Here is a 15797-nt window from a genome sequence, read left to right on the forward strand (position 1 = left end):
AGGTGGCAGGCAACGTACAATCTGGCCTGCCAATGCTCCTGCCTCAGGTTCACTGCTGACATCCGGGAGATACTCAGAGGACATCTCCCATACTGACATTCCCCTTTGTGCCTCAACAGATCCACACTATTAAGTGTTCTCTGTAGACAGAGCCTGGCAGTGCACGGCACCTGGTGGGTGTTCAGTACGTCCGACCACTACTCCTACTATTGAACTAAGCACTTGGTAGCTATATTTAGCAGACGTAAGAGACAGGATTCCTGCCCTCTGGGAGCTTTTAATTCAAAGGGAGGGGCGGACACTAAATAATTTACTGATGGGAGGCTCTGTTATAATCAGAGACCGGAAAGAAGGCCTCCGGGGCTAAACGGTAGAGAACTTAACACCGATACTATGTCCCAAAGGGCCTAGGGAGGCTCGGGGGCTATGGTGCCAAATGCCGAAAGGAGGGAGTAGGGAGGACGTGACCTGACTTGGGGAAGGAGGGCTTCCAGGAGAAGGAAATGAAATTTGGGGAGGCTTTAAAGCCGGCCAGCTGGGAGAGCTGTGCTCTGGGGGACTGGAAGTCTCCTCTCATTACGGGGGTGATCGAGTTTCCTCCCGAGGCCACATGTGCAAAACCCAACTGAGCACTAAAGGTCCAGGCTGGACTTGCTTCTGCCTTGGGCAGCAAATCAGCCTAGGAGCCCTAGGTGGGACGGGGTCAGAATTTTAACCCGATTATCTTGTGTCTAACCCAGCGCTTAGTAGAATGCCTGGTACATAGTAAGCACTTAAAAAAATAACATTAAAAAAAAAAAAGAATCAGGATCAGCTCAGCTTTAGCTCCAGGACTGGCCTGAGTGATAATGACCTTCCAAGCAGGCAGGGCCAAACACAGCTGGATTTTCTGATGCTCAAGTAACTCCTGAGGCAAGCGGGGGCTGGTTTTAAAAGAAGCCAGAGCCAGGAGCGACTAGCAGAAGCAGCAACAATTAAACACAGAACTCCTCAGGCCTGAATGACACTCCCAGACCAAGCGAGGACAGAAAGTCCACTGCCAGGGGCTTGGTCACGTCTCTGCGCTAGCACAATTTCTGAAGTTTTCTGACGCTCGCTTCTTCACCTCAGAACACACCCCGAGACTCGGCATAGCTCAGCAGGGAGCAGCCTGCACATGAGGCCGGGCCCATGGGCCCTCTCGACTGTTCCGGTCCAATCGCTCTGCAAATCCAACCGGGGCCAGTCCCACTGTAACCCCGATAACACCCAGTGCCCCGACCTTGGCAAACCCAATGGAACTACCCTGACCCGAGCTCAGATTGCAGCTTCAAGGCCCAGACAGAGCCGGGAAGGTGCCAGAAGCCTCTGGCAACGGAAAGGAACCAAGCTCACCTTCCCCAACCAACCAAATGTTAGGCCATGCCAGCAGTGACCCTCTGGGATTAGAAGTCCAAGAAGAGTCACGCTTGGGGACAGAATGGTTCCGCCGGGTTGGCCAAGGCTGGGGCACTGGGCATGGAACCACCCTCCCTAGGCCTCCCAGTTTGGGGTCAAGAAGAACAGGCGCCCGACGACCTGGCCTCCTGAACTGGATGTTCCACATGCCAACCCACCTAGACAGCGTTGGCAGCTCGGTGGGCAAATGTTCTCCTTGCATTTCTAACCCATTACGTTGGCCCCAGGACGGATCCCAACCATGAGAAAGCCGACGGCCATCACCCTGAGTGGCTTGGCCTATTCCCACAGCCGGCCAGAACAGCAAGGCCCCTAGGATCTTTTCTCAGACAATCTCTCGCGGGAGACATTGCGAGCCAGGGGATGTGAGGGTGTCTGGAGGAGCTGCCTACAGGAACTGCGATCGGATGGACCTTCCTTCTCCTGGGGGGCCGACCGACTCGGTGGGAGGGTTGCCTTGGGCGTTTTATTGGGAAGGGAAGTTGTGCAACTTGTTTCTGGATCAAGTACAGGCCTGCAACGCACCAAACCAGCCCCAACCAGCCCTCACCCCACCCGGTGGGGTCTCAGAAGCCCTGCCCATCCCAGGGGGTAGAATCCCAGCAATGGTCAATGCATAGGCTTAATTACCGCAGCAGTGGAACAGGAAAAAATGTCAAAAGGCTCAAGGGTGTTTGGATAAAGTCATGGATGAACAGTCCAGGCCGGGTGTTGGAAGGCACATGGAAAGGGGAAAACATCTCAATGTCCTCTAGACATCCTGTGTTCCTGTGCCAGAGACAGAACAGTGGGCTGCATGGATCACAGTTCTGGACCAAGCTGGTTCGCACCTGGCAATGGGGGAGGAGAAGCCACGCTCCACCCAGCCCCAGGCATGTCCAGAAACCACACGGTCCTCGGCTGCAGATGGATCTAGAAAACTTGGGTGGGTGGGTGTGTGGGCAGGGGGTCTAAAAGCCACAGACCACTTGAGGAGGTGGAGGCGAAGAACAATTTGGGGGCAATTCCTAAGGGAACAATTGACTACTGATTGATTTAAGCAGCAGCAGCAATTAAACACAAAACTCCTCCGGCCTGAATGACACCCCCAGACCAAGCGAGGACAGAAAGTCCACTGCCCGGGGCTTGGTCACATCTCTGAGCTAGCGCAATTTCTGAAGGGTCTGGGGCAATCTGGAGACGGATGAATACTTTTAACGCTTGTAAAATTCATCATCATCACTTCCAAGAGTGCAGTATTCGGAAACAGTGCAGAACTTTGACAGATCAGTCAGGAGCTAAATTGACCTTGAGAGGGACTCCTAGATGGCAGTAACAGGAAAGCATGGCTTACCTAAAACAAAACAAAAGGGAGATTCGGGAAACACACAGTCTGGTTCATATTCTGGCTCTCTCCAAAGGCTTCCCAGTAAAGTCGGCTGGGGAAATTACTCCCCCTTGTACTATAGTCTCAGCAGCCTACAAGGGGCTAGAGGGGCTTGGTCCAAAAAATGCACTCGTATTGTCTCCTGTCATCCGTCAGAGTGACTCACAGCAGGTCCTGAGCCCCCAAACCTCTGGAAATGCCGGACCTGATGCTTCTGTGCTTGGTGGGCCCCAAAGCTAGGAGCAGGGAGAGCCCCAGGGCCCAGCTTTAAATAGGAAAAGGGAGGGAGGCTGGCTGAAAGAAGTCAAGGCCAACAGTTGAAGGCCACCTGGGCCGCCACCTTCTTGGCCCAATGGATACAGCAGCCCCGGAAAACAGCCGCCTCCGCAGCAGGGTCCAAGGAGGACCCCGGGGCAGAGGAGGGCCGGGGGTGGGGGCAGATGGCCTCTGGCGGCCCACCTTAGGTGTGCCCCGGCGGGCCACCAGCTCAAGTAAGCGGTCGGGCCTGTCTGGGCCTGGAAGGGGAGGCAGCACAGCCCCACCATCAGCCCCTCCCCAAACAAGGATCCCATGCTGAGGCACCAATTCTAGGTACCTGAGTCCACACCCAGGAAAGAAAAAGCCCAAGGGGTGTGGGGTTTTCCAAACACAGAAGAACAGAGAAAACAGTCAGCCACAGAGCAATGGGAAACACCACTCCAGAGAGTTAAAAATCCAAGGGCGGGCTAGCAAGTGGCTGAGCCGGTTTGCGCTCCTAGACACACAAGCACAGACAGACAGGCAAAAGAACGGACGGTCGGGTGGAGGAAATCTCCCTTAAGAAACGAGGCTGCCGGTTTGCTCTGAGATGAAATACCAGAGAATCAGGTTCCAGGCCAAGCCAGTTATGGCTCCCCAGGAACTCTGGCCACTTGGGATTCGGGGTCTTCAACTGGTGGAGGGGCAGTCAATAGGAGGGGAAGGGGGGTACCCGACCGATGCTCCTACCTCACTCTCTTCTCCAACCGTGGCCCGAGGAGCAGATATGCTCCCCCTGGGAACCCGGGGACGGGGTCCTGCCTCCTTGCCCCAATTTGGCTGAGAAGGGTCTCGCAGTGCCCGCCTATAGGGGAGGCACAGAAAGCAGGGAACTCCATGCTTCAGAAAGCAAGCCCAAGGGCAGAACGCTCCCACCAGCCCACTAGGCCCAACCCAGAAGAGCTGGGGCCTGGGGAAAGCCACAGAGACGAAATGTCTTCTCTCCCAGGAGAAACGTTCGGGGATGGGCGTGAGCTACAGGGTCAGAGACGTCCTCGGGGAGAGGTTGTTACTGTCCGAGCTATAACGTCAGAGACAACCTTGGGGAGTGCTGCTGCCTGAGCTACAGGGTCTGGGGCAGTCTGGAGACGGATGGATACTTTTAACGCTTGTAAAATTCATCATCATCATCACTTCCAAGAGTGCAGTATTCGGAAACAGAGCAGAACTTTGACAAATCAGTCAGGAACTAAATTGGGGCAGCATTCAGCTGAGGCTGCTTGGCCCGGGGTGGGGGGACGTGGTGGGTGGTTGGGGGGGTGGGAGGAAATACCTTGGGCAAGGGCCAGAGAGGGCGAGTACTACCACGCAAACCACCAGCAATTACGATCAATCCTCCACCCGGGTTTTCGGCCCTCAAGCCTCAGGGGCAAGGATCACGGGGGATTCCCGGCGGGAGACTCCATCCCGGGTGGGTTGTTTCTCCGGCGGAGGGCGGAAGTCAGGCGGCGGCGGGCGATCGACTCTAACAGCCGTCCCGCTAAGTAAAGATCCCAAGTGATGCTCTCCCCCAACGGTACCGATCCACCTCCCGCAACCGCACGCGGGCCTCCGCCCGCCTCCGCAACTAGTCTGTCGCTTCATCAACGGCCTTGAAAAGCCCTTTCCCCAGAGACGTTTCCTCTCTTCCTTCTCCCTGGAAAAGGCAGCGCCCGGCCGGGAGTGGGTAGCGGGGTAAAGTCCAGGGGCCCCGGCTGCTCCTGCTGCTGCTGCGGCTCCGTCCCTCCTCTGGCACCGGTCCCTAGACCCTCCCTCAAATCCGCTCCGGGGGCCGAGACGGTCGGCCGGGCCCCTCGGCCCCCGGCGGGGGCTCACCTGGTCCCCAAGGTCCCGGACTCCTTGCTCCGGCTCCCGCCCGGCCGGGCCCCTGGTCGGCGTCCCGTGGCGTCGGGGGCTGCGGGGGCGGCTCCTTCTCCTCCTCCTCCGGGCTCCCGGGGGCGGCTCGCGGCCCCTCCGCGTCCTCCACCCGGGTCACGGTGAAGTGGGGCATCCCGTGCCCATGCCCGCCTGGCTGCGGGAAGGTTGTGTCCCGGGGCGGATGGGGCGCGGCTTGGGGCCGCCCCCGGGCCACGTGACCCGGCCTCAGCCGCGGGTGATCGGTCCGGTCCGGTCCCGCCCCGTCCTGCCCGACCGCGCCCACAGGTGCTCGCGGCCTCGCCACCGTCCGGGCGCGGGCCACAGCCGGGATCCTGCAGCCTCCGCCCCCCGCACCCTTTGGCCCCTGCTCACTTGGCAGGGGGCGGGCTCGGGCCTGCGGGGAGCACCGCCTTTCCCTGCCCGGGCACCGGGGCACCGAGCCGACGGGAGCCCGGGTCAGGGAAAGGCCTGGCAGGAGGCAGCCCCGCTTGCCCTGGGGCCTGGGAATGACTCCCCTGACCGGGACCCTCGGCCCGGTCAAGCCGGACTCCTGGCCGGTTTCACCGGCTATTCCGTTTCCGGAGAAGTCGGGGTACTGGCCGTGCCCTCAGATCTGTGACCTGCTTTTTGCCGGGGGCTGGGTCTTAGTAAGGGTGCCCCATTTCTCTGGAGGGTACAAGGAAGATGCTTTGTGGGGCAGGGTCTACCCCCAAGCTGGACTGGCTTCCAGAGGGCACAGGAAGGCCCTGCCACCCAGATGGAACAAAGGAGGGGCAGGATCCGGGCGGGTCAGGCCTGGGACCCCTTTTTGGGAAGTTCTTTGCCCCACGGGACTGATTGGGAAGAAGGGGTGAGGGAAGGGCACACGCAAACATACCCACCCTCAGCACTCTTACATACACGTTCATTCAATCCTCTCTACTTTAAACTCTTGGGGAGGGAACGGGTCTACCAATTCGGTTGTATTGTACTCTCCCAAGTGCTTAATACAGTCCTCTGCACACAAGAAACGCTCAATACAACTGTCAACTGTATATTTTTAGTTCACCGTAACTACTCTAGTTGTAAATATTTTTGTCTGTCACCTTGTTATCCTGTACTTCCCAAAGGCCTAGTACATCACCCTACTACTAGTCTCTGAAGCCCTCAGCACGAGTCCTGCATACCCAGTAAATGCCCGACTGACTGAAAACACTCCAGCCTCCCCAGTGCCTATTAGAGCGAAGAACAAAGCAGCGAGTGGGATAAGCTGGATTTATTTTGGATCATGAGACCGTTGGGATAAAGTTCCCAGGCCAAAAAGCTCCCCGCTCCACAGAGAGAGATCTTCTATCCGGAGGGAACGCTCAGGCAGGAGCCTCCCCGGAACTCCCAGGGTCGGCAATACACAATCCATCTCCATGTGTCCAGGTAGCAATGAAGCTGCCGCAGATTATAGGGAACGGCAGTAGGTGGGCTCAGCACCACCAGTATCCTTCCGCGCCGAGCAGACTTGCCTCCAAAAAAACATTCGCTTGCCCCGGCTCTCGTACTTTCTCAAGGCCTTGACCCACACTCCCCCAGAGATGTTCCTTTTCTTTTTGAAAAGCAAACATCAGTTCAGAAGTGGCTAGCTCTTTCATCACTTGTCGCTCCACCCTGTGGTCGGTAGGGCTACGGGATGGGGAGAGGAACACAGGTATGTACGTGCGTGCGTGTGTTTGCGTGCACAGGGTACGGCGTGCCCTCCCCAACCACTAAAGAAGGAGGCTGAACAGCTTGGACTCCCCTGGGAAGAGGGGCCCTGGCGGCCGCTAACACCACCAGCTTCCTCACTAGCCATTACGAAAAGCATCGGATCCATGATGGGATGTGATCCGGGGGTGTGTGGGTATGTGTGTGTCTCTGAGTGCACACGCCCGACACCGGAGGATCGCATGTATGGGATCATCCTGAGATTTTAGCACCACCCTAGAGGTGAACATATATTATTATTAAACTCTTTGACTTCACAAACTTGATCCAGATTTAAAATTTGGATTTTTTTTTTTTTTATTCAGGGTAGCTATCGCAACGGCAAGGTCAAGGAGCAGCCGAAAGGCTCCCCGGCTCAAACAAGGCCAACCCGGCTGTCTGGCCGCACCCATCCCTTCCTTCCCCTTGCGCTCTATCCCCAATGTGGGGCTTTGAGCTGTGGAGGAGGAGGAGGAGGAGGAGAAAGGGCTGCCGGCCCCAGTACTATCCTGCCAGTTCTCTGGGGTACGGGAGGGCGGGAAGGGGACGCTACATCTTCCCAGGAAGCCAATGATGGCTAGTCACGTGCAAGAAATGCCAAGTGAGAAAAGACTTGTTTCCTGATGAAATGGTAAAGGAGAAAGCCTCAGAGTCATCATCCCAGAAGAGAGCACAAATGGCTGAGGAATAAGTTGGAATAAGCCACAATGACAAGGAGTGAGATTTTAATGACGCGACACTTACTGCTTGGGAGTACTTCCTGCAGATGATACTTGCTTAACTTAAACCCCTTAGGAAAGCTGGATCCCTGAGAACTTAGAAAGCGAACGGGGCTCAGATCAGTAAATGGGCCTGCAGTTCTGAGGGGCGGTAAGGCCGGGGCAGCTGCTAGGCCGGAGCAGCTGCTGGGGCCACCCAATCTGGGGGCTGGGCCTGGGGAGGATCCCGGGTGGACAAGACCCTTGCTGAGGAGGCCGGCAGGGAAATTTGGTCAGTGCTAATAATAACGATAACTGCGGCGTTTGTTAAGCGCTTACTATGTGCCAAGCACTGTACTGAGTGTTGGGTAGAGAGAAGATAATCAGATCAGACACAGTCCCTGTCTCACACTGGGCTCACAGTCTAAGAAGGAGAGACTACAGGCACACTGAATCCCCATTTTACAGATGAGGAAACTGGGGCACAGAGAGTGAGGTGATTTGCCCAAGGTTACACAGCAGGCAAGTGGTGGAGCAGACTTAGAACCCAGGTCCTCTGACGCTAAGGCCCACACTCTTTCCACTAGGCCACACTCCCTCTCCTCTCTCCAGGGGACCGATGGCAGGAGACAGCGGTGCTGTCACCACTAGGCCCTTGCCCCAACTCTCCCCTGAGCTGGAGGAAGGCTGAGTCTTGGCCTGGGACTAGGGCATCACAGGCTGTTCATGTCAGCAATTCAAACCTGGGCACTGAACACATCCCTGTCCGTTGGGCCTCAAGCAGTTCAAACAAAGCCAAGGGTGTGTGTCCAGCCCAATGGGGGAGTCCGGAGGGAGAGTGGGACCGGGGACGGTGGGGAAGTGCAGCCCCTGTCTCGAGACCCGCTTGGCCCACCTCTGAACCACGACGGGCGATGCGGAATGGACGAGGCAGCTCGGGCATCCCTGCTGATGTTGGAAGCGGCAGGGCACGGGAGGCTGGAGGAGCTGATCTCGGTATTCGGCAAGAGAGTGGGCACAGCCTTACCTGGAGGCCCAGGAGCACCTCCACCCAAACCCCAGAGCTAGACGAGCATGTTGGTGTTGGGGTAAACTCAAGGATGAGAAGTCACTGCATCTACCCCAGTGGTACGTACAGTGCCTGGCACATAATAAATGCTTAACAAGTATAACAATAATGATGATGATGATGATGATGATAATGCTAAGTCCAGAATGGACTCCTAAAAGGCAAAGCTGGAGTCATTGGAAGACTCTGGAAGGGCTGGAGGGACTCTGAAGGGAAAATAGGTGCCCGTACCATAAGAACAACCTGCTCCTGCTCCCTCCAAACCTCCTCTGGAGACCTGTCTCCCCGTCTCCTGCCTTTGGAGACAGGATCCTGGGCCGGACCACCGGGCTGGCCCACTGGAGCATCTCAGCTATGTTCTTGGACAGTGCACCGAAGCCCCGTTTTCAACAACATGAGGAGCATCCCCCAAACTGCCCCACTGCTCGCTGGTGGTCCCACAGCTGCAAAGCCTGGGGCGCAGCTTAGCAGAGCCTCCAGCTGCTAGTCAACGCAGCTGGGGAAAGGGAAAAGGAAAGGGACAAATTAACCCCTCTTGCCCACCCCCCCACCCCATTCCCCTTTCCCTCTTCCCCACCCCGCCCATTTCCTCCGCCTGGTTTCCCCATTACAAAATATTTGCTGCACAAAACAGAAGGGAAATGAACACAGAAACAGGTCAGTTTGTGGCAAATAAAGTGTCAAAGATTAGGAAACACACTCAAAATCAAGGACACGCTGTATTTCTTCAAAGGAGAGGGAGAGTGGGAGGGGAAACACAAAAGACGCAATCCAGAACGGCTGGTAAATTTCTCTCTCCAGAACGCCAGTTTTCAGAGAGCTTCCTTCGGTTTGACGCGCAGCTACTCGGCCCGCCCAGTACAATGCATGATAATTTCCCAGGATGACTGATTGTGACAGCTAAGGTCATGAGGCAGCTGCACTCTAGGCTAGTGAGAGCCGGAACTGTGGTCAGCAGGCTAGGCAATGGACACGGCACCCGTGACCGCACACCACCCAAGCCTGATGTCCACCTCTCAGTTTTCAGCTACCACAGTGACCAGGACTGGCCTGCAGATTGGAACTGGTGTCTCCCAGGAACAATGGCTAGGGATCCAGCCTGCAGAGCAGACCAACCATAGCGAGATTCGAGACTGGTTGACATTTACACAATCTCCAACTCGACAAAGCCTTCTAAGGACGTGGGACCTGAATTCCACGACACCCCAGGCCCACCTGGAGTATTCGACAAGACTCCCGGCAGCCTGGAAGGGAAGGACGTTAAGATTCAGGCCCTTGGGTCTTCATGGGCCAATGGGGTGGAGTTGTACACAAGAAAGGGGTGGGGAAGGTTCATCTAGTTTTGCAGTATCCCTACTCCCCACAACCCCTACGACTGACCTTCCAAATTCAGGAGAATCAAGAAAACAGTCCTTTTCCTGTTGTAATCAAATTTTTGTGGTTTGTTCCTACATAATGCATAGTCACCTTGATTTCACTTTTGTATTCCAATAGCAAGGCCAAGAAGCACCTTAAACAAATCTGCAATTGTGCATACCAGGGTTGGACAGAGGAGTTAGGGGTGTTGGAGGTAGGGGTGTTGGAGGTAAGGGTGTTGAATGGTCAGTGCCGGGTCCCTGGGGGAGAGTCAGGGGGTGTTGGTTGGTCCCTCCCTAACCATGAGGGTGGTGTCCAGGAGGACCACCAGCACATGGCTCTACCAAGTGACCTGAGGTCAGAGCCAGAATCCTGGATAGACCACTAGCCCAATTCAGGAATGGTACTTTCATGTTAGGAATTTCCTGACCTGATCATTTTGAAAATCCTCATTAGTGGAAAAAGGCAGAGCAGATGATTTGGAAGGAGGGAGCCAAACGGGAGCCAGAGTGCCAGGGAGTTCCACGGTTGGCCAATCAATTCCCAGAAAGGGGGAACAACCAAGATGGGCCTGGGGGATGGAGTGAGAAACCAGCTGGACTAAACCAAAATGCACATTGCCTTGTTGGGCCCCCTGAACTGTGACCTCCTTATCCAATCACGCAAACATATCCAACAAGATGGTCTTTGCACGTGGAAAACCCTGCTAGGATTTCTAGCTGTGGTTTTCCCAAAGGGAAAGGTGAAAATCAGGGCCGAGTTGCCCCAGCCTTTCTGATGGGAAAAATAAATATTGCAGGTAAGGCATTCTTCCCCTTCCTAGCCCCTGGGAGTTAGTCTTTTAATATAGAGAGATCTCCCTAAATCCAAAGGGCAATTGTTGACACAGAACTGCTCCATGCCAAGGCCAGAAGGCAAACAGGGTGATTCAACTTCAAAGAGATGTTACCTCCTGTTCTTGAGGCTGCTCAAGGTGTCCCTAAAAATACCACTCCAAAAACTTCCCTTCTGAAATCCCAAAACGCTTTCGGAATTTCAGGCTCACATTATCTTCCCTTGGTCTCATTATGCGGCCCTTCCCCTTCCGATCTAGTGTGGAAGCGAAGAGTGAGCCAGGACCCCACCGCAGCCCTGATGGTGCGGCGGGCCCGGCCCAGATCCCGGTTTGGGGCAAGGGTGGAGGGAGTGAGGGAGACAATCAGAATGCTTTCTACGTCAAGCCTCGGGATCCTAAGGCGGGCTTCCGCCCAATCACAGGCTAGTCAGCTGCTCTAAGTGAGAAAGCCGCCCATAAAGCAACCTAAGAATCTCTCTGGCGGGTGATGGGGATTGTTGGGTCGGGGGTGGGGGGGAAACAAGCCTGCGGTAGGCCGCTCAGGCCTTCACCCAGCCCCAGCCTGAGGGGCACGAAGCAGTGTTTAATGGAAGTCCTAGGTCTCAAATGTGGCCCCGTGAGGGGAGGGATCTGAGCCAGAGGCGGAGTGAATTTGAGATGGGGAGGAGCTCCGGGGAGGGAAGGGGAACCACGACAAAGACCCACTCTGCTTCCACTGTGAGCACCTTTGACTTGGCCCTTTGAATTTTCAAACTAACCACCAGTTGGGGTTCTGAGGCATCCTCATGGGGCTGAGGAGGATTTAACCCCTTCTCCCAACCCAGCTCCCCCCTCCCGATACTCCCCGGCACTTGGAGGTCCTTCCCAAATTTCTCCTCCCAGAACAGTCCACTGGACTCTTCCGAAATCTGAAGGCCGGATAAGATGCCACGTTCGAATGATTAAAAATAAATTAGTGTTGTTTTATCTTAGTTGGGGTGCATATAAAAGCACTTACTCTGTGCTAAACTCTGGGGTCAAAACAAGGTAACCAGGCCAAGATACTCCTTGATCATGCCTTCCATCCTCCTGCATATCGGCAAGATCCCCACTCTCCCCTTCTAAAAGACCTACACATCTCCTCCAGGAAGCCTTCCCTGACTAACCTTTCATCTCTCTACCCAAGTCTCTCTTCTGCATCGCCGATACACTTGCATTCACACTATCCGGCATTTTAATATTCACCCCAGATCCATCCCCAGAGAACTTAAGTACATATACTCTGTTGTTTCCCCTTCCTGTCACTTATTCTATTGTTCATCTCCTCCATTAGGTTGTAAACTTTTTGAGGGCAGGGATTATCTACCACTGTATTTACTCTCCCAAGTGCTTAGTATAGTGGTCTACTTACAGTAAGTGCTCAAACTCCACTGATTTATTGAGGCCAGGCTTGGTCCTTCTCTGAGAGGGAGGGAGAGCAGGCATCCCTTTCCCATTTTACCAATGAGAAAACTGGGGCCCAGAGAGCTTGACTTGCCCGAGGTCCCACAGCAGGCCAGGGGCAGAAATGGGACTCTGAGCCCCGGGCTCCTTCTCCTAGGCCATACTGCCTCCCTAGTAGACAGCCTGTCTTTATTATGCAGCTGAAGTGTGGATATCGGTGTAACTCCATGCCCAGTAGCACGGTACAGCCCACGACTGCCTTCTACTGTTACCAAGACCTGGCCTGAATATTGAACACCGATACTGGGCTATTCTTGGCCCAAGCCCAGGAGGTTACACGAGACAGACAAAAGACACATTAGAAAATGAGAAGCTGCACGGCCTACTGGATAGCGCATGGACCTGAGAGGCAGAAGGACCTGGATTCTAATCCCAGATCCACCGCTTGCCTGCTGTGTGACCTTGGGCAAGTCACTTAACTTCTCTGTGCCAGAGTTACCTTATCTGTAAAATGGGGATTATGACCGTGAGTCCCATGTGGGGCGTGGATTGTAACCAAACTGATTAGTTTGTATCTCCCCCGGTACTTAGTACAGTGCCTGGCACATAGTAAGTGCTTAACAAGTACCATAAACTAAAAATTAAAAAAAAACCAAAAACACACACACACCCACCCAACCCACCCACCCAGGAAAGTTGCAGCGGGAAGAGACAGGTGTCCATGGAGAATAAGAGATGGTTTACTGGTTCCCAGCTGTAACCAGTTTCCAACACGGTAAGAGGTCACTAGTGTCCAAGTTTTCACCCAGCAGTTCCAAAGCATTCACACCCACAGGCCAGCTGCACCTCCCCACTGAAGTCAGGTTGAGCAGACAAGGAGAAGGGAACCCCGGTACGGAGCCATCCCACCTTAGCGTTGTGCAGACCAATAACAAAAATTAGGGAACTAAAAGCATTCTGGTTTTCCGCACCCTCAGTTCGGGGTACCGGCATTTCCTGACACCGGAAAGTGGTAAGATCCGGCTCCCAAGAACAGAAGTTTGTGCCTCCTACTTGGGTGGCAGCAGGGATCAAGGATTAAACAACAACGGGACACGGCTGAGCAATCAAGATTTACTATCTTTAGGAAACCTAGAGAAAACACCCATCACCAGGAAGTTAAAACTTACTGCACCAGGAAAACACTACACAGGGCAGGCAGCACCTAGTAAGTACTCGATAAATATTACTGAATGAATGAAAGGACTACCTTCCTCAGGCTCTGGCTAGTGTGAGGGGTTCTCTTTTTTACGTCTGTCTCCTCCACTGGAGTGCAATCTCCTCCTGGGCAGGGAACGTTTTCTTTTTCCTAAGCCCCTAGTACAGTGAATGCATGACACCAAATGGATGCTCAATAAATGATGCTGCTGTTACGATGACTCTTGGCAAGTGTCTCCTAGATGTCTCTCCGCTTCTGGAACAGGAGTTCGCCTTCTCGCTCCTGCCTATATTACAGGGGCTCTGAGGTGAGGGATGATTAAAAGAGGGCAACTCTTTGGAGGAGAGGTCCAGACAAGTCCAAGATATCAGAATCGGTCCATCTCCCAACGGGCTTTCAACTTGGCTGGCTGTGGATCCAAGCTTCGAAGCAGAAGTTTTCACCCCAGAGTCTTTCCTCTTTGGGCAAAATACGAATTTAGTTAAGAGCTGGTTACCTTGTCACAACCCCCCGGGGAAGGCAGACGGGTAATTTTAGTTTCTCAGGGAGGGAGAGACAGAGAGGGGAAAGGAGGGTGGGGTGAGGAACAGGACGGGGGTCTGTTTTACCCCAGAGTGGCTGGGTGGAAAGCGCCCGGGCTTGGGAGTCGGAGGTCATGGGTTCGAATCCCGGCTCCGCCCCCTGTCCGCTGTGGGACTGTGGGCAAGTCGCTTCCCTTCTCGGTGCCTCGGTCACCTCGTTTGGCAAATGGGGATGAAGCCCACGGGGGGCAACCCGATGACCCCGTATGTCCCCCCGCGCTTAGATCGGGGCTCCGCACAGAGTGAGCGCAAATACCAACATGACGATTATATCCTCCAGAGCGCTTAGGGCAGGGTTGTGCTTAGGCACGCTGTAGACAGCACCGGTCGGCCGTGGAAGGGGGTGGAAGGGGACCCCGGCCGTGGCTCCTGGAGGGGGAGAGGTCCCCCGAGCCCCCCCTCCGGGCTCCGGCCGGCCCCCCGCACTTACCCTCGTTGGCGTCCCTGGGGTTGGAGGTCCGGTCGCTGGCCGCGTCCATGGCTATGGTGGCCAGCGAGGTGGTGGCCCCGGACAGGTCGCTGGCGGGCTCGCTCCGGGTGGTCTCGGGGACGCTCTCCCGGGAGCTGAAGCGGACCCGGGAGCTGGAGCGGGAGCTGAGGTCCGGGCTGGTGTCCGACAGCCCCGGGATGTCGTCGATCTTCGTCGGGGTCACCATGAAGCGCACCGAAGCCATCTTGGCGGTGCTTTCCGGAGGATGCATGGGGGGCGGGGGGGGCAGGGAAGGCGGCCGCCCCGCCCCGAGCGCTTCGGCCCGCAGCGCTGCCCGGGGGCGCTTAGCGCCGCGCCCCGCTTCCAGGGCGGCGGGGCTCGGCCATGGCGGGCCGCCCGGGGAAGCCCGCGGCCCCGCTCCCCCGCACGGCTCAAGGCCGCGGGGGGCGGAGGGGCGGAGGGCCGGCCGCCGACCCCCGCAGGATGCGCCGCCGCTCCCGTGGGCTCCGACCGGGGAGGGCTGCGGGCATCCCGCCTGCAAGCCGGAGGGACGAGGGGGAGCCTCCGGGCCCGCGCGCGCCGCCCCTCACACCCACGGCGCCCGGTCCTGGCCGGTCCTGGCCGGTGCGGTCCGGTCCCGGCCGGTCCTGTGCGGGGGGACCGAGATGCTCCGCGCCGGGGGGGGGGGGGGGGAAGGGGGGGGGGCGCAGCTGCCAAAGCTGCGCGCGCAGCGGCTGTTTTGTTGAGCGGCCGGACGCCGGGGCGGGGGGAGGGGCGGGGCGTGAGGTGAGGGGGCGGGGGCCCGGCACGCGCCGACGCTCCACCCCGCCCCTCCGCCGGGCGGGAAAGGCGAACGGCCGCGGCCACAAGAGACCGTTCCCCTCCGTCCCTCCGTCCCTTCCTTCCTCCCTCCCTCCGGCGCCCTAACGGTCGGAGGCAGGCAGCCCCGCCCTCTCCTCGAGCATGCGCACCGCGGCCCCCGAGCGCCAGACGGCCGCCGCGCGAGTCCGCCCCTAGCGGCGGGACGGGGGAAGGGCGAGCACGGGCCGCGCATGCGCCAACCCCCGCCGCCGGCCGGGCCGCTGAACGTGGGGGCCGAGCCGGGGGCGGGGGGGGGGGGGGGGGCATTAAATCATAAAAAAAATCAAATAAACAAATAATATTACTATTCATTCGATAGTATTGATTGAGCAATTACTATGTGCAGAGCACTGTACTAAGCGCTTGGAATGGACAAATCGGTAACAGATGGAGACGGTCCCTGCCCATTGACGGGTTTACCGTCTAATCGGGGGAGACGGACGGACAAAAACAATAGCAATAAATAGAATCAAGGGGATGAACGTTTCATTAAAATAATAATAACAATGTTGGTATTTGTTAAGCCCTTACTCTGTGCCGGGCACTGTTCTAAGCGCTGGGGGAGATACAGGGTCATCACTTTGTCCCATGTGAGGCTCACAGGCTTCATCCCCATTTTGCAGATGAGGGAACCGAGGCACAGAGAAGTGAAGTGACTTGCCCACGGTCCCACAGCT

The 15797-nt window shown here is 56.4% G+C and overlaps 1 protein-coding gene across 3 annotated transcripts in view; it reads right to left on the reverse strand.

Moving 5' to 3' along the window:
• SLC12A6 (solute carrier family 12 member 6) overlaps nucleotides 1–14593 on the reverse strand; it is a 38940-nt gene extending 24347 nt beyond the window's left edge. The window contains exon 1 of one of the 3 annotated variants that reach the window (XM_029078446.2): nucleotides 14260–14593. In XM_029078446.2, coding sequence (XP_028934279.1) covers nucleotides 14260–14530 — 271 coding nt within the window. In that variant the 5' untranslated portion in view covers nucleotides 14531–14593. The remainder of the gene's footprint in view (nucleotides 1–14259) is intronic. The other 2 variants (XM_029078448.2, XM_029078447.2) reach the window with 2 other exon arrangements.
• Between the last annotated feature and the right edge of the window lie 1204 nt (nucleotides 14594–15797).

The sequence above is a fragment of the Ornithorhynchus anatinus genome, chromosome 13 (genome assembly GCF_004115215.2).
Source record: "Ornithorhynchus anatinus isolate Pmale09 chromosome 13, mOrnAna1.pri.v4, whole genome shotgun sequence".
Taxonomy (NCBI): domain Eukaryota; kingdom Metazoa; phylum Chordata; class Mammalia; order Monotremata; family Ornithorhynchidae; genus Ornithorhynchus; species Ornithorhynchus anatinus.